The sequence below is a fragment of the Phyllopteryx taeniolatus genome, chromosome 9 (genome assembly GCF_024500385.1).
Source record: "Phyllopteryx taeniolatus isolate TA_2022b chromosome 9, UOR_Ptae_1.2, whole genome shotgun sequence".
In the NCBI taxonomy this organism is placed as follows: Eukaryota; Metazoa; Chordata; class Actinopteri; order Syngnathiformes; family Syngnathidae; genus Phyllopteryx; species Phyllopteryx taeniolatus.
This window is the reverse complement of record NC_084510.1, coordinates 13,295,043-13,319,770: the sequence shown is the minus strand read 5'-3', so window position 1 is coordinate 13,319,770 and position 24,728 is coordinate 13,295,043. Positions and strand designations below refer to the sequence as shown.

General features: G+C 41.0%; 1 protein-coding gene across 3 annotated transcripts in view; it reads left to right on the top strand.

Annotated features, from left to right (window-relative positions):
- LOC133483183 (plexin-A1-like) overlaps positions 1-24,728 on the top strand; it is a 209,533-nt gene that overhangs the window by 140,192 nt on the left and 44,613 nt on the right. For all 3 annotated transcript variants that reach the window (XM_061783981.1, XM_061783980.1, XM_061783983.1), the window contains 3 exons: positions 4,360-4,560; positions 18,947-19,043; positions 21,606-21,796. In XM_061783981.1, coding sequence (XP_061639965.1) covers positions 4,360-4,560; positions 18,947-19,043; positions 21,606-21,796 — 489 coding nt within the window. The remainder of the gene's footprint in view (positions 1-4,359; positions 4,561-18,946; positions 19,044-21,605; positions 21,797-24,728) is intronic.

Sequence of the window (24,728 nt, the reverse complement as noted above, 5' to 3'; positions counted from 1 at the left end):
AGGGATTGATTATGAGATGTATCAATACTTATGACCTCTATAAAATAAATGTCAGCACTGCCCTTGGCGAGCAAAGCTAACCAGCACACTGGGGTAATCAGAACCATCTGGTTACTTGGCTTAGAGGGAAAGTTGAAAAATATCAAAGTTGGGATGTCTCTGCATTCTATATAGGTCACCCTGACTTCCTTTTCAGTGTTTATACTTTGACTGTATACCCCTCGAAATAACTGTGTATAGTCCCATAAAAAAATAAACTCACCTAGCTTTGTACAAAGTATCAAATGAGTAGAGAGTGAGAAAAGACTTGAAAAGCCACATCCTCTCAGTATCATCCTCGCTATGTCTCGAAATTCAATGTTCAAGATTTCCCAAAGCTCCAGGCACTTGTGAATTAATATTGTTTTCAGTTGTTTTGGATATATGGATGTGCCCTGAAAACATATTGCCCCCCTTCTCAAATTCTTATATTGTTGCATAGTTTCTCCACTTTAATGTTTAAGATCATCAAACAAATGTAAATATCAGACAACTATAACCCAATTTTAAATGCTGTTTTTAAATTATTTCATTTAATAAGGAAAAAAAAATCAAATTTACATGAAGAATTTTATTTTGAACTCAGCATTTTGGCTCGAAAAGTAACTTCGGTGATTTTTTTATTATTATTATTTTTTTTTAAATGGATGCAACCAAATGCTATAAAACGTTTATTAAGACGAGTGTTTGTGATGCTGTGAGACATTTATGTGAATTTTGTCCCAATTCATATTGATGTGAAGTTTTAGCGCAATGTTAAGTATTTTTATTTTTTTTGGTCATCTGCTCTTACGTTGGTTTGAAGACTAAAATAAACGCTAAAAACCATCAATGCAAAAGTGCAACTAACCATTTTTACCTTGTTAGCTGTCTCAATGTTGGCATAGACATATTTTATTGTTTCACTCACTCAATTGACTGAGAGTTGACTTCACTGAAGCTCCGTGCGGTGTAGGCTGAGGCTCAGAGCGGGAGGGAGCGCGTCAGACGCTGCACATCATGAAAGCCTCCTTTGCACAATATAATTATTCCAAGTGTTGCACTGAGGCGACTGGTCATTAATTTTAACAAAGTTAAGACACACTTTTGTTCGCCGCTGTTGGGCACAAGCAGGTTTTCATGCGCATTCTTCTTCGTTGGTTTTCGCCACTTCTTCTTCGGGGTCGGCAGACTAGGTATCGAAGCTGGGAATTTAAATGTTTTAATTTTAACGATTCCAGGAGAACCGGAACGTTAGTTCTAGGTTCCAATCGGTTATCGATTCTCGATGCCCAACCCTACTGTTCAATCAAGAAATCACTTAAACAAAACCTGTCTGAAAAAAATAATAATAAATCAAGTCGGACAAAGATCTAAAAAAGCTGCAACAAAATAATCCAAACAAATTCAAGAACAGTCAAGAAATAAAGTAATTGGCATCTATCAGTCTGGAAAGGGTTACAAAGCCCCTAAAGCTTTAGGATTCCAGGGAACCATAGGGATAGCCATTAACCACAAATGGAGAAATTATGAAACAGTGGTGAGCCTTCCCAGGATTGGCCAGCATACAAAGATATTACCTCAAGTAAGTAGCTTTAGCAGGAACGCCCAGACTTCCCTCTCCCCAGCCACTTCATCCAGCTCTTCCGGGGGGATCCCGAGGCGTTCCCAGACCAGCTGAAGGACGTAGTCTCTCCAGCGTGTCCTGGGTCGTCCCCGGGGTCTCCTCCCGGTGGGACGTGCCCGGAACACCTCACCAGGGAGGCGTAAGGAAAAGAACATCATACCAACAAAAATGGTGGTGGCAGTGTGATGGTCTTGGGCTGATTTTCTCCTTCAGGAACTGGACAACTTGCTGTGATTGATGCAACCATGAATTCTGCTCTTTAACAGAAAATCCTGAAGGAGAATGTTCAGCCATCAGTTTGTGACCTCAAGCTGAAGCGCACTTGGGTTCTGCAGCAGGATAACGATCCAAAACACACCAGCAAGTCATCTTCTGAATGGCCAAACAAAATGAAGGTTTTAGAGTTGCCTTGTCAAAGTCCTGACTAAAATCTGATTGAAATGCAGTAGCATGACCTTAAAAAGGCAGTTCATGCTCAAAAACCCTCCCTTTTTTTGCTGAATTAAAACAATTCCGCAAGGAAGAGTGGTCAAAAATATCTCCACAGATATATGTAACCCAGTCATAAAATGCTTGATTTCAGTTCTTGCTGCTGAGGATAGCCCAACCATTTATTAGGTTTAGGGGCCATTACTTTTTCACACAGGGCCAGGTAACTTTTTAAGTTTTTTTTATCCTTAATAAATGAAAGCACCATTTAAAAACAACATTTTAAGTTCGCTTGAGTTTTAATGGTGATATTTGCATTTGTTTGATGATCTTAAACATTAAGTGGGGGAACTGTGCAAAAATATAAGAACTTGAGAAGGGGACCAATACTTTTTCACCTCACTGTAGATGAACCTTGGACTGCATAGAGAGAAATATGATGGAATAGATGCAGTGAAATTGCACAATGCTCCCTGCTACCTCCCATTTTTCTTTTCCCACTCACTCTTCCTCTCTGCACTTTGAACAATTATTGTTCTGTTCCTGTGCTTACATGAACAACTTACTTGACATTCATGTTTTACATTGTTCTGCTCCCAATTAAACTTGCCCTCTCTGCTTTGTCTTCACTTTCTGTCTTGCATCTGCTTCACTGTACTACCTCCCAGCAAGCATACTTTACTGTACATCAAGTGGCCCACGGTCCACTTCCACCAATAGTTTCCGTCCCTCACGATATGTTCCGCATGTGGTGGTGTGTAATCTGACGCACAAGTCCTGGGCTAAGCAGGCTAATGAACAAACTCCAGCATTGTGCTATGGCCCCGGGGACACTGTGTAGCCTCTAATGTACAACAGCTCAGAGTAAAAGAGGAGAGAGATTCACTGACAGGGAGCCAGCTGGTAAAAAATGAAGGAGCGGCTGTGCAGAGGCATGCATAGTTAATACATTTACTTGGATATGCTCCATGTTTCAGGGTTTTCGTATCGATTCGGTGGTGCAGCACTGCTTTGACTTTTTTACATTGGGTATACATGGAATTACCCAGGTGAATAAAGTACTTTATCCTTCATTATGAATGCTGAGAGCAGCCCATTGATGCTATTGTGCCTCTGTTATGAAAAATATTATTCTGCTAATTCTTATTGCACCAAAGCCTGACATAATCCCCCCCCCCCCACCCAATGTGGTGCTCATTTGCTATGGCTGCACTGTTGCTTTTCACAGACCAGACACTTCTGCTGTTCAAAAATATTTGACTTTTTTTCTGCAAAAAGATCAATGGCAAAATTATGGACCAGAAAAGTTAATTACTTTGCAATGATGCCATGACATAACCCTAAAGCACATACCAAACATCCAGATTGCACTGATTTCACACTTGCACTGCTCACTGTGGAACCTCAAAGACTGAATGCCTTTGAGGCCATTGAATTTGGAAGTTTCGGAAAAAATATGATACTAAAATTGTACAAAAATGTCAGAGTGCCGTCATGCATGACTTCACACAAGACATTGTACATCACAAGGGTATTTTTTTTATGTTTGACTATTAACAGTGGTTAACCATGGATTATATCTGATCTAAAAAGTTGGACTTTACTTTCATGGTGTGATGGTTACAATTTTGCATTATGGCTCAGCAACAGCATCTCTCAGTATTCACCCACACTTTTTTTAAGGGAATAGAATTATGTTGTTAATTGACATTTAAAAAAAAAAAAAGTAATGACCATATCATTTACCACCCATTTAGCACCCGTTATATCCTGGATTCAAGCAGGAATATTTTGTTATACTTTGAGTCCAAAGTCTCCAGCCCAGGGTGAATTCATTTAACATAGTCCTTAACTCATTTTGTAGAAGATGTGTCACCAACCCCGCCTTTTTGCTTAATTTCTCAAGGTTGCATTCTCAGTATTGTCAAGATGTGCACTTGCCTTGCCAAATCATTGAATACACACTGCAGTTACTTTTGTAAGATATAATGTATAAATCAGACGTCACAAGACAGACGCGCATGCACAGTAGCGTCATCCAACTAATGAGCTGTTAGGAAATGATCTAAACAAGACCAACTGAAGTTCATTAGCTCATTAACCCATTTAATACATGGAAAATGTGTGATTCATTAATTTTATTTTAAATATTACGTGAAAAAAGCTTAAATCTGGTGCAAGTCAAGGTGGACAGTTGTTTAAGCAGTGTATTTTTTTTCTGATAATGTAATTGCTCATTTGCCTTCACAGTTTTTGATAGTGTCGATTAATGTCTCCCGCTACAGGACTGCCCCCAGATTCTACCATCAACACAGATCTACATCCCAGTGGGGGTGACCAAGCCGATCACCTTAGCTGCCAAGAATCTGCCCCAGCCGCAATCAGGACAGAGGAACTACGAGTGTGTGTTCCACATCCAGGGCGAGACTCTAAGTGTCCCCGCCCTGCGCTTCAACAGCTCATCTATCCAATGCCAGAAGACAGCGGTGAGTGAGATCCAACAAACAAATGTGGATGCTGCTGAGTGATAGTCGTCTCCGAAGAATTCAAGCGACTGAGTTGTACAGTTTGCATTTGTTTTTGTTTACAGATAACACCATTTAGATTTGACGGATGACTTAGCCTAGCCAACATAGAATTTGTTGTTGTTTCATTTTTGAATAATGAAAGTTAGACAAGAGAAAAATGATGTGTTTTGTGCCCCAGTCACTGATAAAGATGTCCATTTCTTTTTAAAGCATGGCATTGTGACAAATACAGCACTTCAACTGATATTAAGTATGACAAAATCGACTTTGTGTAGTCACAAAATAGTTTTCCTTTTAGCCACTGAATACTAGTTGTGAACTAAAACATGATAAGACTGAGCACAAGGAGTAAATTAAGGTTTGGATAATGGCCAGCTACATCTAATGACTACTCTGGACACTCATTGTTCTGGCCTGCACACGCAACATTATTTAACCACGGACACACCTTTAATAATGCTCCATTCAAGAGAGTGGGACACCTTCCCAGAACATTTGGTGGGTGTTCTCATAATTGTGCCTTCACAATGGCAGGTTGCCATTCAGGCTCGATATGTACTGTATATGTACAAAGAAAAAAAAATGTTTCAACCTCCAACAATGGGGCTTTTACTGTAACAACCCAAAAAACAATGTCGTATGATGGTGATGAATTAAAAATTATTTTTGATTCACTGTTAGGCATTTATAGAATCAATTATCAATTTGAGATTTGACTACATTTACTTGTTAGACAGGGCAAAATACAGATCATTTAATCAATTGTTTTTTTTCATTCATCAATTTTCTACTGGTTATCCTGTTCAGGGTGACAGGTGAGCAGTAGTCTACAACCTCAGCAGTCAGAGAGCCTGTTCTTTTTTTTTTTTTACTCCTGTTTCTAAGCCAGGGTTACATTGAGCAGAATAAAGAGGTAAAGGGCAGAGTGAGAGTTGAGGATGATCTAGCTCAACTTCCTATTGTTGACATAATGTTGAATCAACAGTCTCGGCTGATTGCAGAGAACGGTTGGTTACCTTCTATTTAGCCTCAGTTTCTTCAAGACACGATTCATCAACAATTTGACAGGATTTTTAACAAACAAGTTATTGAAAAATGGATTCTTTTACCCATCCTTTATTGTTGAAGTAAAAGAAACACTAATCTTTGCACAAGTAGACAAAAGCTTATATTTTTGTTCAAATCCAGGTGACTGGGTGTGAGGCCTCCAACTAGCATGACAGATAAGTGCTAGCTTGCGTTGCGCTTCACTGAGGCTGAAAATGTGAAGAACGAGTGTGCCTGTGAATTTAGTTCGGAGGGGATTCATCTTGTTTACACGTTGACTCGATCCTTCACTCCTCTTTCCTCGCTCTGCCTCGAGAGCCTATCTTTCTTTCAACTTCCTTTTCTGTCAAATGTTCTCCTTCCTGCCTAACTTCCTTTGTGACGCTTTCTAGTGTCTCACACACAAGATGTTGTGTTGTACATGTTGTAGGTGAGTCGTCTGAATAGGAACAAAGGAGTGTTGACAGAATTGAGGTTTAGTTAATGGTAGATGTTGACGCCAGAGCTGATTAGTTACTGACAGGGTTGTCCACATCAAGATTTAATTTTCAATTAACTTTTGATGGTAGGTGTTAAGCAGCAGCAGCAAAACCTCACCCTGGCCCAGTTTCTCTATTTAATATCTACAAAGCCAGACATACTGCTCACAGTAATTAGCCTTGGGTTGTCAGCGCTTCCTCCTTGTTAGCAATTAGCCACTGCAGCTTGACTTCACAGCCAAATATCGATGAAGACGAGACTGTCTTGTGTACTAGATGAAAAAGCAGACAGCTGTATATACTTGCCATACTTTACACACAAGTGTGTTTCATAAACGACTGTAATTAGCACTTGAAGAACTCTGGTTGTTTTCTGCTTTTACATTGTTCGGCTTAAGATCAATAACTTATGTTTGACACACTGGTAAGGCTTGTTATAGTTGGAATTCTATCGATTTGGACTATGCTGGTCTGTCATTTAAATTTCTTATTGATTTCCTGTTGTAACTCAACATTCACCAGATGAGTATTGTCAAGGGTGGTTGGTGTGATAGATTGAATTACGGCTGCACGACATTGGAAAAAAATGACATTGTGATTTATTTATTTAGATATATATTTTTTCAACTTACAATATATATTGTGATCAATTTTTAGAATTTTTATTGTAATACATTTTTACAAATATGTACTGTATTACAAAAGAACACATTCACTCGCATTTCACACTTATGGACATATGAATGCCTACCATAAAGCATAAACTGAAATGTATCCCTAAGACAGAAAGTGATTTATTTTGTTTAGTCCATTTTTTATTGATTAATCCCAGACAGTCATAGTAATTTTCTTAATGATTGAATTGCCATAGTATCCATCCATCCATTTTCCGTACCACTCACTAGGGTCGCGGCCGTGCTGGAGCCTATTCTAGCTGACTCTGGATGAGAGGCGTGGTACACCCTGATCTGGTCGCCAGCCAATCGCAGGGCACATATAGACAAACAATCATTCGCAATCACATTCACACCTACGAGCAATTTAGAGTATTCAGTTAACCTACCATGCATGTTTTTGAGATGTGGGAGGAAACAGGAGTACTTGAAGGAAAGAAAAGAAGAAAAACACAAAGGCACATGGAGAACATGCACACTCCACACAGGCGAGGCTGGATTTGAACCCGGGTCCACCGTGCTGCCTGCCATAGTATTTCCCAGATAAATGCTTAAAAAAACATGCATGACTAATATTTCAGTCACTTACTAAATTCAACTGTCTACTACAGTAGTTTTAATGTTGTGGTCACAAACGTCTTTATGGCTCCCATTTTTAGTTTTCGGTTTAACTCAAACACAAGCCATTGTCCATTTTGTATTACACAGTTACTGATGACTTAGCATCTTTTTTACGTCTCCCTAAAGAAATTTGACTTGCCTCACTAAGACTCAAGGTGAAGGTGATACGAGTTGTTCATTTACCTTGTGTGTGTCTGCCCTGCACCCTTTGCTATGCCCAAGGCTATGGATCCCAGGATGTCTTTAAATGTGGGTCTGGTTCCAGTATACCACTGCTACAGGACTGGGCCGATGGGACCTACCGATCAATAAACACAAGGATGCTAATCCACAGTTTAGTCTTGTGTTTGAGAAACACACACACGTGGTAGGAATAGTGGCTAAGAGGGAAAACTGAATTTTTGAAGAGTGTGTAAAAGAGGAGATACAGAGAAAGGCTTAAGTGAAACACAAAATCAGTGGTGAAGAATTGTAGAAATGACTAAGGGGGAAAGAGGGAATAGTGGACACTATAAAAAGTAGATGGGCACAGAAAAGACAGACTAGTGAAATTGGAGCATGGATGAATGGAGAAAACGAGAGGAGGAGTGCTATTGAAAAGAACAGGAGGTGGAAGAATAGAATGTAAGGAAGAAAATTGTCTCAAAAGTATCTCCTGAGGCCAAAACTCAATCTCATCTCTTTCAAACACAATCCAAAAGAATACATCTAAAATGTACAGGATGAGCACAGTCAGATCATGTTTAAAGTCTACTTTCTTATTCTTTACCTCATTTCCACTGACTGTAATAACCCAATACCCCCATGTAATATCCCCTAACAGCACACTGCCAATAACTGCATAAATGTATGTGACACATGCAATATATGATAGTGTAACATAAGCTGCATACTGATCCGGTTGGGTATCAGCGATCTATAACTGCTTATATGGGAAAATATCAATACGCCCGATATGGGTGTTTCTTTACTGTACGTACAGTACATCTGATCCCGAATGTGGTGAGCAAGGCGATCATAAGACATAAGAATGACAATGCCCTCTTGAAAAAGGTTTGCCTAAAGCAATTCAGCCAAACACATTTTCATGTTTTTTGAACCTTTGAATTATAAAAAGGTGGCTTTGTGAAGGTTCTGTAATGCATTCATTACAGAAAAGATGATAATTTTGTAAAAATAAAAGCCAAGCAAACCTTGAGCACCACGAACAAATACAGAACCATTTATCAGCACTTATGGGAGCTGTTAGCTCCACTCAGCAACAAGTAAAATAACAAGCTGCTGTCTAAATCCACTTCGAGTCTCTTTTTTTTTTTTTTTTTTTTTGACCCAGCCCAGGAAGGTTTCTCCTGTGTGGGCCAATCGGAGTTCAAGGCCCAGGGGGCACAGCCAATGAGAGTGCTGTGGGTTGGTATATTCTGCTCAAGAGTGCCAGGCAGGTTAAAGGAGCAAATAAACACAGGTTCACACAATGCCTGCTCAGAGGTAGCTAGATCACATTTTGGGGTGAGAAAAGCTGATGGACCTCAGCTGGGTGTTGTATGAAGGTCAAAGGTGAGGGAAGAGAGTTGGATGAGTTCAAGACTTTCCCATGTCTCTTCCCATCAGCCTCATTTCTCTCCAGTTTTTAGCTGCCCTTACCTCTTTATTCTTCATTGAGGTTTCTCCCAGGAGGGCTGGAATGAGTGGACGGATAACATCTGTGTGGGCCCTACACCATTACCTCCCATCTGATAAACCATTGGGCCACTCCATCACCCTTTTTCTTTTATGCCTTCACCAGTAAGGGGAGAATGAGAATGAGGGGACAACAGATGTGGGAATGAGAAGAAAATCTAGTTTAGGATAGGATGTGTGTCTGTGTATTATTCTTCTGTGTGTATATGTGGAGAGCAGCTGTTAGTTAAAGGAAAGATGGGAAGTATCAGGAGTCCTGATGGCATTCAATTAAGGGAGATAAAATGATGATGAATTGCTGTGGGACAGTGGAGACTGCCATTACTATCTGTATACTCTTGTTCTACTATTGTGCATGTACCTACAGAAAGAGAGAGGGGGAGCAGAAATGAAGTTTCGAGGAGCAGTGGGCGTCATAAAAGTTAGATCAATAGGAAGCACGCAAGGTGATTATTAGCCATGTATGCTTCCTCTGCATCATTGGTTTAGTAAAGGGGCAGGTACTCCTGGCACAATTTTTGGAAGAAAAATAATATATTGTCATATACAGGTAGTAGTTGAAATAATTTTAAAATAATCTGTATTTTGAGTGCCTAGACAGCTTCAACTGCCTCACTCCAATTATTTGTGTATATAAATTGATAATACAGAAAACTACAGTAGCCCTTTGAGGTAAAAACCGGTGGATCCTTGAAGCATTATAGGTCCACAGATTAGAGGGAGGAAATACTAATGCCACTGCAGCGTTCCAAGAACTGTACTAAACCTGTGCAAGGTGCCACAAAGGGGGAGGCTATGTTGGTAGCCTCTACCAACTCTGTATAGAAATTCTTGCCATAACAAACTGATCAGAACTGTCTTCTTCGGTGGGAGCAGGACTGTATCGACTCCCCGTGTGTGTGTGTGCACATACACAATGTTGCCAAAGGTATTCGCTCACCCATCCAAATAATCGGAATCAGGTGTTCCAATCACTTCCATGGCCACATGTGTATAAACTCAAGCACCTTGGCATGCAGACTGTTCTTACAAACATTTGTAAAAACACCCAGGCCTGATACTGCCACACCTGTTCTCAATCAAGAAATCCCTTTAATAGGACCTGCCTGACAATGTGAAGTAGACCAAAAGATCCTCAAAAGTAATTCAGGAACAAATGAGAAAGAAAGTAATTGAGATCTATCAGTGTGGAAAAGGTTATGAAGCCATTTCTAAAGCTTTGGGACTCCAATGAACCACAGTGAGAGCCATTATCCAAAATGGCAAAAATATAGAACTGTAAGAGACTCATTGGAAGTTATCTCAAATGCTTGATTACAGTTGTTGCTGCTTAGGGTGGCCTAACCAGTTATTAGGTTTAGGGAGCAATCACTTTTTCCGCACAGGACCATGTAGGTTTGGATTTTTCTTTCTCCCTTAATATTAAAAACATATAAAAACTGCATTTACTTGTTCTCTTTGACTAATATTTAAATTTGTTTGATGATGGGAAACATTTAAGTGTGACAAACATGCAAAAAAATAAGATATCAGCAAGGGGGTAAACACTTTTTGACACCATTGTATGGATTTCAGTATAGCTGGACATGATGATCTCAACCTGGAAGTCTTGCAGGACTTCACACAAATGTCCAAATACTCCTGTGTTCTCTACTGAGCATACTTTTTACTTTTTTACCGGGGCTATTATGAACTCTCCAAACAAGTCAGCGAGAAAAAAAGAGAAATGTGTGCTGATTTTAAACGCATCTACCTTTTGTGACAAAAATCTTAATTCTGTTCAGTAATTTTTGTGTTTTAAACAAGGCTACAAATTTCAGGAGCTGCAAGAATCTATTTGTTTTTTGCTGAGCTGCTGTGACATTTTTTTCTTCAATTTATTTTATCAGGATCTAATCTTATCTATAGCTTTGTACAAGTACAGAGAATTTGTCCATTGTATTCTTTCAATATCGGTATCGAGGTACTTTATACTGGTATAGTATTGAAGTCAATTTTGGTATTGTGACAACACTAGTGGTTGCTGTTGAGCATGGTACAGTTTGGCCTGGCCTCACATAGCCTAATGAGAAACACTACAGCTGCCACAGCAGTCATCTAATATGTGCATTGACTAAAGGCTTTTTCTCAAGCACTGTAATACAGTGTCCTTTCGTTTTATCCATCATCTTCCTCCTTCCCTTCTGTTCACTGCTTGAATGCCTCTCCCTCCTTTTATGACAGGTGAGGAGCAGCTCCCTCATTTTCCCTTGATAAATAAAGATTAATTGCTGTTTGGCTCTAAGCATATGTCAACTTCTCCACCCATTTACTCTCTCGTCATCTATTTCTAGTAATATGTGACCTTTAACTGACTTTGCTTTACTCTTTCGAAGCAGTGTCCCATGTCAGGTTTGATGGCCAATTATACGAGCAAGAAGTTCACACCTTGAGGTTGTCTGAGGCATTTGCATTCCCTTAAGTTCCATTGTAATATTCTTTAGATGACTGGGAATCTTATTGGAAAGTGTCAGTATAATCTTACTTTATTCACTTTGCTTCAGTATGTTGGCCTGCAATCCAGGGATGGGAGGATTACTCTCTGAATGTTCTGAACTCCTGTTTCCATGCCAGTATTTTTTTCTGCAGACAAAAGCTGCCTGGTGGAACTATGCCATTGTGGAGTTCTTTGTGGTTGTAGGACTTGGCTGATCTTCTTGAGGCCACAAATTAGCTGACACAGAATCATCACCAGTGCTTTTGCTGGTTGAAGATAAGTAGTGCACTCCGTTTTGACCTCAGTAACCTCAGTTGTCAATTACAAGCATTTGCATTTGAACTTGTGGAGAAAAAAAAACAAAGCAGCAACTTGTTGATGATGATAAGAATGCCAAACGGTGGTTAGGGGAAAAAATACAGTGACGATGTTGAAAGATTGTTTCTGCAAATAATTAGACAAGTCCGGAAATCCTACACAAGCTCAATGCATATGACAGCAGTACATTTTCCCCTTAAGCGAGCATTTCTGTCCCCCCATGCTCTCTCTTTATGCCATGAATTGTGTGTGTGGTCTGCTCCTCTGTGTGTGGAAGAGATAAGCTCGGTAACTGGGTCCGGCTATGCTCCAATCCTGTTACCATTAGCGATTAGCACGGGCTAACAGGCCTCCATTATGAGCTAGTGCTGAATCAACAGAGCCTGATCCCACAAATATGGTATATACTTACGCACGCGCGCGCACACACACACACACACACACAGACACACACACTGAGCTATAGGACGGATTACCACTTGATCCTTGTTTGGGAGGCCACATCAGTCTGGTGTATGTGTATGCAACAGGAAGTTGCAGTACACTGATAAAAACACATGGTCCAGTGGTCAGTGTAGAGTGGTCATTTACAAGAGGTCACACTTTTTCCCCTCGTCACCTTGAAGAGCGAGTGATCCCAACCAACTCTATCTCGGGTATGAATTTTGCCCTAGGCTGGTTTGGTATTTTTAGCAGCCAGCTTGCACACACACCTTCAACATGATTAATTATCAGGCTGTGACGCTCACAGACGGTGCTCGATGTACCCAGTGTTACTTTTTAACTGTCTCCTCTTGCCATCCATCTATGCTTTCCTCTTCATCACCACTGATGTAGGCCATTTTGTAGCTGTAGTTTGCATTTCCACTCTGTCTTTCCTTCCACCCCTGTCTATCTGTGCCGTATGGGGCATTGCTTACGTTTTCCCTGACATCCAGTCACAGATTCTATTCTGTTTTTTTCCCTTAATAGCATTTTCTTCTAGTTTTGTTTCCGTCTGGTGAGAGTCGTGCTCTCTTTTTCTTTGTCTTGCCTCTTTGCTCATGTAAATCCCAACCTTTCTTGAAATAACCTCCATAATATTTATATTTCCATATTGTAATTGGTTATGCAGTGAGTAAAACATCCACTATGCGTATTCCCTGAACCATGTGTTGAACAAAAATACTGGTGTGGTATGAAAGTTTAATAAGACTTTGGTACAATGAGAGAATATGAGCATTGGATCATAACCTAACCTCTGTGATTCCTCCAATGCCCATTAAACACAGATCCACACACATACTGGTTGCAGTCTTACTTATTGTGTTTTTTCTTCATGGAGAAGGGACATGCTTAAGCAGATCCCAGCTTCTCCTCTCTCAACACACAGCCTCCCCTGAGGATGGATGTCAAACCATAAATACCTGTGACATAGCCAAAACAGGGAATGTGGACAGACAGTTGGATTGTTTTAAATCTCAGCACCTTTACACAGTTTATATGTATACGTGGTGTAGCTTTTCAGGGAGTCTTGTCAAGATGTAAAGCACCAGGATGGAAAGGTCAACACACATCTATCATTTATTTCGCTATCAGCGTCTGATTCAATGTAGGGTCAGGTTCACTGACTCTCCAGATTAATCAGTAAAATAGGGAGGCAAGTAGAGGTTTCAACCTCTGTGTGATACTGTAGTAAATATCAAGGGTGGAACTAACAGAGTCACAATATTGCTGCATTGTTCCAACAATAGCAATAATATCACAGTACTGCAATATGTGGTAAACTTTGGGAATCTACAAGAATCTACAATGTCTACAGTATGTAGCTTAAGGAGGAAATCTTATAGAATTTTTTTTCATTCACATTTAGCATGCATAATAGAAAAAAGTAAATGCAAAAATACACATTTACTTGGTTCAGCGCATGAAATCGGCTTCATTTGTCCAATTATCATTTTTGGGGGGAGCAAGAAACAGATTTAGTATTTTATGAGACAACACGAACAGCAGGTATTGGACTTGTTTAGAAATGAAAATCCATCCATCCATCCATTTTCTGAGCCGCTTCTCCTCACTAGGGTCGCGGGCGTGCTGGAGCCTATCCCAGCTGTCATCGGGCAGGAGGCGGGGTACACCCTGGACTGGTTGCCAGCCAATCGCAGGGCACATACAAACAAACAACCATTCGCACTCACAGTCATGCCTACAGGCAATTTAGAGTCTCCAATTCATGCATGTTTTTGGGATGTGGGAGGAAACCGGAGTACCTGGAGAAAACCCACGCAGGCACGGGGAGAACATGCAAACTCCACACAGGCGGGGCCGGGGATTGAACCCGGGTCCTCAGAACTGTGAGGCTGACGGTCTAACCAGTCGACCACCGTGCCGCCAGAAATTAAAATATTTTATATATATAATATTTATATATACTCTATTTGAATAATATATATTTTTTCCAGTCATCACTCTATGTTTTTGTGTAGAATATATTAAAATTTTATGGTGATTTTAATTAATTTAAACATAACTTTTTCCCAAAAAATTTTTAATGAACTTGTGACTCAGAATGTGCAGCTAGAGGAAGTGGCCTAAAAGGTTTGTTTTTGTTTCTCAGCTTTTAATGATATACAGTATTACCAAGTAAAAAACAAAGCTTATGACGTTATCGTTGCATGGCCTTTAAACTTGACCTTAAAATCAATTCGACAATCATCAGCTCAAAACAGTATGTGATGGTTTTCATTCCCAGGCATGCTGGGTGGTCTCTTGGGGGAGTAACAAAGAAGGGGATGACACATTTAAAAATATTCTAAATTTAGAGGACAGAATTTCAGCTCATGTCCAAATATATGTTGTGTGTGTGTGTGTGTGTGTGTGCGTGCGTGCGTGCGTGCGTGTGAGAGAGAGAGTTTCTGTGCTTTTGGTGTTTTTTCACAATTCTTATTTCCTGTACAGACTGTGTGATGCCTTTGCTGGAAAACGTACTGCGGAAACCTTTTTACAGAATTTGTACCATTCTAAACATGTTCTCGGGACGGGTGTCAAGAAGATATCGTATCTGTAGTTGTTGGTGGGCCTTGTGTGATGGTGGTAGAAGCAAAATAAAGGGATTCATATAAGATGGTGTTTGTTAAGAAGCAGAGGGAGGAAATAATGAGAGGGAGGCAGAGGAAAAGAGGCGTGTGAAAAGACCAAGCAGCCAGACATGTCAGGTAACAAAGTGAAAATGCCAATTTCACTTGAGAGCCCAGCAGCTCAGCTGTTTATAGCTTAGCTTGAGCCTTTTTTTCCACGTTTAGATGAATGGTGTCACAGAATAACGCACAATAACCTCTCTCTATCGTCTTGCGCTTGGCCATTTCCCCTTCACCATTGCTGCTGTTATCCCCTCACTCTTTACCAGTTCACCACCCTATGCTCTTTGCATCTTTTATCACCGCATCTCACTTCACTTTCTTTTCTGGCTTATACACCACTACGTGACACTTTTTTTCTCATTCTTGGTGTAAATTATCTTCCTCTTAATACAACTGCAATTCATTCATGCTGCTGTTGTTTATGCAGATTGTCTTCTTTACCTTACAAGATGATGAGGCAACTAACTGGAAAAACTGCACACATAAAACACAATGTCCCTTTTTCACTGCGCAGCACCTCCAAGGCTCGATTCGGTTCTACTATCTATTGACTCATTGACATTGCCAAAACCTGGTCATATTTTTAACACCTAGTCAGCCAGGGTTCCAAGTATGCCAAGCCAGTACCATATTGGTGACATAACCCATTGCTGGTAATGTATTGGTTGAGCATTGTAACATTTGAGGTTTCACCGCTAGGAATGAATAGCATACGCTGAAGTTAGCTCATACCCTGTTGCCGTGCCTTAATTCTGGGCGATGAACTATTATCCTTTGGACTTTGACTTCGGACTTTGTATCGGTCCGTTGTGGTGAAGAAGGAGCTAAGCCGAAAGGCGAACCTCTTGATTTACTGGTTGATCTCCATTCCTACCCTCACCTAGGGTCACGCTCTGTGGGTCATGACCGAAAGAACAAGATTCCGGATACAAGTGGCTGAAAATGAGTTTCCACCGCAGGGTGTCCGGGCTCTCCCTTAGAGAGAGGGTGAGAAACTTGGTCATCCCGGAGGGGCTCAGAGTAGACCCGCTGCTCCTCCAAATTGAGAGGAGCCAGATGAGGTGGCTCGGGCATCTGATTAGGATGCCTCCTAGACGCCTCCCTGGTGAGGTGTTACGGGCACGTCCCACCGGGGACGACCCAGGACACGCTGTGGAGACTACGTCTCTCGGCTTGCCTGGTAGCGCCTCGTGATCACCTCGGAGGAGGTAGCTGGGGAGAGGGAAGTCTGGGCTTTCCTGCTAAAGCTACTGCCCCCGCGACCCACCTCGGATAGGCGGAAGAAAATGGATGGATGGATGGATGGATGGAAGTATTATCTTCAACAGTCTCAACTTTGCTGCACCACTCTGTTCTTGCTGCCCTGAGTTTCCTCTTGAATAAAGTTAGTCTCCAACAGCCACATCTTAAGGGGTAATTGTCGGAGACGCTTGCTAGCTTACATTGTTTTTCTTTGTGTCTTGTTCTGACTGATGCCTTCACTGCATAAACGTTTTCACAGTTTGCCGCTAGGAATAGAATGCAGTGTGCAAGTGGCATAATGCTCCAATAGTATTGTTAAAAGCAATCCTCAACCACTGTATAACATAATTATTTATACACAACCCTTGATTCTGTACGCTTACTTTAATTAAATTGTCAGGAAAAAAAAGTGCAGTTTCACTAAAAGTGAAAAATAAATCATGGTACCATACCAAAACGTACTAGCCCTCCAAAAGTTTTGAGGTAATTGATTCTAAAGGAAAGTCATTTTTCACTAACAAACAAATAGCAAGCAAAACATTGTCTGAGGTACAAAAAAATATATACATCCAAGAGCAAACTAGCTGTTCCCATGAGATGCATGGAGACATTCTCCCTAATTTGAATATCACTATGCCTTTAGAGCTCGCTCAGTGTAAATCATCCAATCGCAAACGTGAAGAATGAATTCATCAGCCACTTGCACATTGTGACATTGGTCTGTCCTAGCTCTCATTTTCTTATCTTTTCTATGCACATTTCTTGTACTTGAGGGCCTTTTTCCCCCTCAAATACATTGCAATTCACTATTGTTACTGATGTCACGATAACTCTCCCAGTATCACATTGGAGTGGTTGATATCAAATGGTGGCAAAGTTGTCACGAGAATAGGCCTGTTTTGTGCCATAGCTTGAGGCGCAGGGCTTTCACATTGGATTTTATCACCACTGTAGTAGAAGATAATAGTCTTGCTATCTCTCATCCTGAGGTCATTGAACGTAGTGACCATGGCAGTGGTAGAGAGAGTGAGTGGAGAGCCTTTGACTGACAGGCAGTAGATGAGCATGGGCTGTCTTCCTTGCCATAGACCAATATGTCTGCACAAGTCATCTAGTGTATCCATTCTATACAGTAAACCCCCGCTAACCACCGAACCCTGTCGCGAATAGCAAAAATCAGGGAATGATTCAAGCCCTCCCAAAAGGGGTTTGAAATTGCATATAGATGCCATAAGATGGCGGCAAAGCACTTAAAACGAAGAGGATCATAAAGTACCAACACCATGCATATAACATCCATCCATCCATTTTCTGAGCCGCTTCTCCTCACTAGGGTTGCGAGCGTGCTGTAGCTTATCCCAGCTGTCATCGGGCAGGAGGCAGGGTACACCCTGAACTGGTTGCCAGCCAATCGGTGGGCACATACAAACAAACAACCATTCGCACTTACAGTCACACCTACGGGCAATTTAGATTCTCCAATTAATGCATGTTTTTGGGAAACCGGAGTGCCCGGAGAAAACCCACGCAGGCACGGGGAGAACATGCAAACTCCACACAGGCGGGGCCGGGGATTGAACCCGGGTCCTCAGAACTGTGAGGCTGATGCTCTGACCAGTTGTCCACCGTGCCGCCTGCATATAACATGTACACAGTAATTATCCATATATAAATGTCTATGTAGTAGTTAAAATATACAACACAAAGAAACGACTTTCACATGGGGCTCATCAAACGTTTTAGGTAGTAAGCTAGCCTCAGTAATACACGAGCACAAACAGGTGTGACATCACACGTCCAACACGTTACACAAATCATAATAAGTCATTAAGTCACATTTTGGCTTACAATATTAATTTTAGGGAACATAGGCAAATTGCAGCAACAGAGGAGACTAAACAGGCTATAAGTAGCTGCATTGGCAGAGAAGCAGAAACATATTTTAACTTTCACTTTAAGTTCTCACTTTTGGCGGCGCACGAATAGCTTAGCGAAGATTTTCAGCCAATAACTTACAGTATGATGGGTTAAAAAAAAAAAGTGCAAATCCCGAACTGCGAATATGCGAGGGTTCACTGTATATGAAACACCTGCAAAATGCAGTGGACGGAGGTGGGATTTTGTTGGAAGTTAACATTTTATCTATCTGTGATATTCAGCATTCATGAAGTGTCTCATTAGACAAATTTCTGTATGTCTTGCCACCACATTGCTACTTTGGAATCTTGTTGTTTCATTTAAAGTCATTCCATAAAACTGATTATGCCGCCAAAGAGTCAATTACATTTCAGCTCTGATTAGTTCAGGATGCAAAAATGAAATTAGATGTGAATGTTATTGTGGAAGATATATTAGGCTTTTCATTCATCACTGAATAGAGTGAGTCATCCGGTGGTGAGGATTACAATCTCTTAATCAACTCTGTGCTCTGCCAGGCAGTGCGAATGTGTGGTGTGTTAAAATCACAATATAGCCTGTCTCTCATCAGTCATTTTTATGGCCCTTCAACTGGTGGAGCAGCGCAGGTTATGACATTACTACCAGCCGTCAGCTCAACTGAATTGGCTTTTTATTTTGGCACGTTTTCTCTTCATTTTGCAATCTCTGAGTTACTCATGATAAAAGTATTGTTTCATATAATTTGATCTGAATGTGAATGACGTTATTTTATTTTTTTCCCTTAACTTTCAGTATGCCTATGATGGAAATGACATCAGTGACCTTCCAGTGGATTTGTCTGTGGTTTGGAATGGAAACTTTAATATCGACAACCCTTACAACATAAAAGGTAAGGTGTTTTGGATTCACATTCATCAACCAACTTTGTCAATGCAGATTAGCAAATTATGTTAGTTGTGTGATAGGAGGAAAGTATATTTTTTACCTGTTATAGAAATGTTTAATGCATAACTAGCTTAGCTATTTCATTGCATATAGTTTGGGTGTTTGCGTATGTTCTGTAATCGTGCAGCAGTAGTATTGTAACCATTCTTTATTAACACACTTTAAACGTGCTCCCTCTTGCAAGAATGTAAGCCAAACCCTCACACACTAGTGTCCCATACTAGACATTTTGTGGCCTCTATGTACTTTATCGTGTTTATACTTTGAAGCCAGCCAGTTACAGCTGTATCCGGACAAAAGCCTACTATTGCCTTGATATATGATTAAAACTGAATGCTGCCGCACCTTCCTTGCATACCTACCAAAGATTGATAATGTTTAGGGTTAAAGGCATACTCGATATACCACTGTGGAAGCAGACAATGAGATCATGTCTGCTGGATGTAATTGCTAATAGGCATGTCTTTACTGTGCTAGCTCCATAATTATTACAGCCGATACATTGCAGCAGGGGGCGTAACATTATTTCCTGCTGTGTGGTAAAGTAACATCATTGCCACGGTCAATATGGCCTGCAGATGACATGTACAACACCAACATGCTTTGCTGTGACTGCATCTGTTTAATGATTACAGCTCAAAGAAGAAGCTTGGATTTTGGTGTAACATATTATTTATAATTTTAGCATATTTTATTATTATGTTTGTTATACTTCTTGTCTCCAGTTCTGCATGTACAGTGTGATGAAAAAAGTATTCTTTCTTCTCAAATTCTTATATTTTTGCATAGTTTCCCCACTTTGTTTCAGAACAGATGAGAATTAAAGTAATTGTCTTGATCTATCAGTCTGGAAAGGGTTACAAAGCCATTTCTATAGCCTTAGGATTCCAGCAAACCTCGGTGAGAGCCTTTACCCTCAAATGGAGAAAACATGGAACAGTGGTGAACCTACCGAGGAGTGGTCAGCCTACAAAAATTACCCCAAAAGCACAGCGACTACTCCTGCAGAAGTGACAAAGGAACCGGGACATCTAAAAAAAAAAAAACTGCAGGCATCACTTGCCTCGCTTTAAAGCAGTGTTCATAACTCAACAATATGGAAGAGACTGTAAAATGTTTTCCAAGTTCCAAGGTAAAAACCACTGCTGACCGAAAAGAACATAAAGAATCTTCTTACTTTGGCAAAAAAAAATAAAAAAAATAATAATAATCTGAATGATTCCCAAGACTTTTGAGAGAATATTCTACGGACTGACGAGACGAAAGTTGAACTTTTCGGAAGGTGTGTCTCTCGTTACATCTGGCATAAATGTAACACAGCATTTTAGAAAAGAGCCTCATACGAACAGTCAAACATGATGGCGGTAATGTGATGGTCTGGGGGTGCTTTGCTTCTTTAGGACCTGAATGACTTGTTGTGATTGATAGTACCATGAATTCTGCGCTTTACCAGAAAATCCTGAACTAGAATCTTCATCCATCATTTCATGATCTCAACATCCAAAACACACCAGCAATTCAACCTTTGAATGGCTTAAAAGAAACACAAAGGTTTTGGAGTGGCCTAATCAAAGTCTGTACTTGAATCTGATAGAAATGCTGTCGCATGACCTTAAAAAAACCTTTCATGCTCGAAAACAATTTTGCAAGGAAGACTAGGCCAAAATATCTCCACAGAGATGTAAAAGACTCATTGCCAGTTGTAGAAAAGCTGCTAAGAGTTGCCCAACCAGTTATTAGGTTTGGGGCGGCATTACTTTTTCACACAGGGCCAGGTAGCTCTGAATAGTATATTTTTCTTAAATAAAATCACCATTTAAAAACTGCATTTTATGTTTACGTGGGTTATCTTTACATTTGTTTGATGATTTTAAACAAAGTGGGGAAACGATACAAACAAATAAGAATTAATAAAAAGTTTGCCAATACTTTTTCATGGCACTGGTTCCATCAAAGTGTGGGCCTCCATTCAATTAGACTTGATAATACGATTCAAACCTGTTGTCCTTTCAAGGTCACAGCATTTCTAAATTCCGTTTTTTATTTTCAGCACATATTACCCTTTCTGGGAGTCTGTACATTTGTTACACGTTGTGCCTGTGAAAACGACGGCCTTCCTCCTGCCTATCTTAGTTCCCTGCCAGCTCCCATCCTATTTCTCAATCATGATAATCATCTTGTCGCATTAGAAATTTTCTAAAATACTGATATGTTAATGTAATTAGGAAGGAGTCATTTACCAGACATTAATTGGTATGGGATTGCTTTAAAGCTGCTCCATGACCAATGGGATTTGGGGATGGAATAGCAGAGAGAAGACGGGATTTCACTGTACAATTCCTGAGGCATTTGGGGGAAATTTTGCTTTAGATGGTGACATTGAACCAGTTTTTGAAATGCTAATGAAAAGTTAATAAGAAAATGTTTTTATCTTCAATCGGTTGTAGCCTTCAGGATAGTTAGTCCTTCTCTTCCTGCAAGAAAATATTATACTTTTCTTCCACAGCTCATCTGTATAAATGCTATGCACTGAGAGACAGCTGTGGGATGTGTCTGAAGGCCAACCCCAGATTTGAGTGTGGCTGGTGTGTGCAAGAGAAGAAGTGCTCCCTCAGGCAGGAGTGCACTCCTACAGAGAGCACTTGGATGCATGCCACCACGGGAAACAGCCGCTGTGCACACCCCAAGATCACCAAGGTAAGCCATGCTCCTGACATGACAGAAGCTCACCCATGAGGCTCACCCATGAGGCTCACCCATGAGGCACATGTAACAACTTCAAAGTATGGTCACAATAACCAGTGACTGAAGAGCTAAGGAATATACAGTATACACAGATTTGCACATAAATATTGTTCGTAAGATGCAATTGTCATATACCATGATGTATATAAAAAAAAAAAAAAAAGCAACATCCTGTTTTTGGTCCAACTTCTTTCCTAAAGTTTCTAATATTTACCTGACTTTTAAACTTTTCATTAACTTAGAGTACAATGGAACCTTAATGCTGGAAAACAACGGTCGCTAATCAACCTCCGATTTGTTCTGATTGGCGGGAAATAATTGCTTTGGAAATAAGTTACACAGCGGCACGGTGGCCGACTGGTTAGAGCGTCAGCCTCACAGTTCTGAGGACCCGGGTTCTGAATCCCCTGCCCCGCCTGTGTGGAGTTTGCATGTTCTCCCCGTGCCTGCGTGGGTTTTCTCCGGGCACTCCGGTTTCCTCCCACATAAAGACTCTAAATTGCCCGTAGGTGTGACTGTGAGTGCGAATGGTTGTTTGTTTGTATGTGCCCTGCGATTGGCTGGCAACCAGTTCTGGGTGTACCCCGCCTCCTGCCCGATGATAGCTGGGATAGGCTCCAGCACGGCCGCGACCCTAGTGAGGAGAAGCGGCTCAGAAAATGGATGGATGGATAAGTTATACATGATAGATATTAAAATGCAAAAACACTCAGTCTTGACTTTAATGACGAATGACAATGGTTTAATGAGGTGACTGATATTGCTTGCATGCCTCACGTTCCTTTTTTTGAACATTGTCACACAGTGTAGAAAGTTCACTACTACAAAACTCTGAGGTTGGCCCTCCAAAGTGTCGCTTAACTTAGATATTTATTTACCCCCTAAAATATTACTCTAACCTAGACTTGTATGACAGTGGCGCCATCTGACATTTAAGCTTGCACAATATACCGTTAGATAATGTCTGCGTTTGTATCCTATCCTGTGAAATTGTCTTAGTTTACGGTATCAACCTTTAGTTCCAATTAGCTGTTGAAATCCATAAAAGCAACATATCCGTGAGCCACTAAGTTGAACAAATACTTAACCCACTTTTCCTTCAAAGTTTTGTGTGTTGCCCAGTCACTCAACATTCCAAATAACAAACGTCAGGTTTGTGTAAAGGAGGTGGTCAGGGGTCCAGCCTGATTTAACTGACAGTATGTACTTTGTAACTGAAGTTGGATAGCCTCTTGCTCAAAAACTCCCAAATCCATAATTTGCTTGTTGACAAGAATCGCTGACTGCCAAAGGCAAACCATTAAAAGGAGAAGAAAGTTGAACTCTCCTGCCTTGACTGCGTCATTCGTTGGCCTCAATCAGGGTAGGGAACATGGTTGAACGCAGCAGGGAGGGTAGACATCTTCGACACCATGACCATGACGGCAAACACAACACAGATGGGCCGACCAGGAGGAGGCGATTCACACACACACACACACACAACGAATCTGAATACACTGATGTGATTATAGACGAGAGATGAATACACAACTGTAGCCTACTTTAAACCGACACACTCCCACCAAAGGAGGCAGAGTATGTTTGCCTGGAAAGTGTGTATGAGAAAGATCAACAAAGCGAATGTGGAGTGTGTTGTCCCGCCATGAGTGCTGAGTGTGTATGTGTATGCGCTGTACATCTGACATGCCGGGTGGCCTAAGGCGTATAAACACTGTGGTGTACCCATCTGTTGCCATCCATAACCGTGGCGGTGGCCTATGTCTCACTGTGACCTGGGTCACTACAGCTCACCACAGGGAATGGCATACTCTTCATAAACACACACGCATGCGCGCGCACACGCACGGACGCACACACACACAAACACTGACCATCCATTGGCATGTTTGAAGTCTTCAACACAACACGAATAGTCATTTTATTTGAAGGGGGAATGCCAGGAAAAAGTGCCAGTTTTCTTTATCTAAATAGCATGAAATATGTCTGCATACATATTCCACAGTTAATTGCCCTGAGTATATTCCCTGTGTGACTTTTGGTTCCTCCTTCTGAATCCATAATGAAGGTACTGGATAATTGGGGCAATAGCACATTGATAAATCCTTCAACTAATGTCATCTCTCTCTCTCTCTCTCTGTCCTTCCTCACTCCAGTTATCTCTTTGAAATGAGCGGCTTGTGTGTGTGCATGTACATGTGTGGTACATGAATTGGTGGTAATGGGGTGGGGGTGTTTGCTGCGTGTGTGCCTGCAAGCATGTGCATATTGAGGCATAAATCCTGGCCTCGGGGCAAAATGTTGGTGGCAGTCAAAAAGCAAGTGTAGTAAAAAACCAATAACGGCAGGAAAAAGAACGCAGCAGGGACAAAGAAGAAGCAATTCACCAGTGAACCACTGGAGGATTCTTTATCACGGAGCCTACCCACGAGCCTCACCTCTCCACCTTTGACATTTACAGTGTGACATTCAATGCCCAAAAAACATCCGCAGGCGACAAAGAAAATCTCTCCTCTGCATCCGTTTCATTCTTTAGTTCTCCAGAAGAGCAACACACGAATGCAATATTACTCCACTTCTTCCCATCCTCCTCTCTCTCTCTCTCTCTCTCTCTGTCTCTCTCTGTCTCTCTCTCTGTCTCTCTCTTGCTCTCTCTCTCGCCCTCTCCCTGGCTCTCTTGCTCTCATACACTCATGCTCTCACTCTCGCACTTTCTCTCTCTCTCGCAGTCTCCTGCTCCCTCTTTCTCTCTCTCATGCGCTCTCTCACTCATTTCATTTGCACTAGAGAATTGTATGTTCGGATGTGGTAGGAAACACCAATAGATTGTAACACACACACACACACACACTAAAGCAGGGATGTCAAACAATTTTTTATTGTG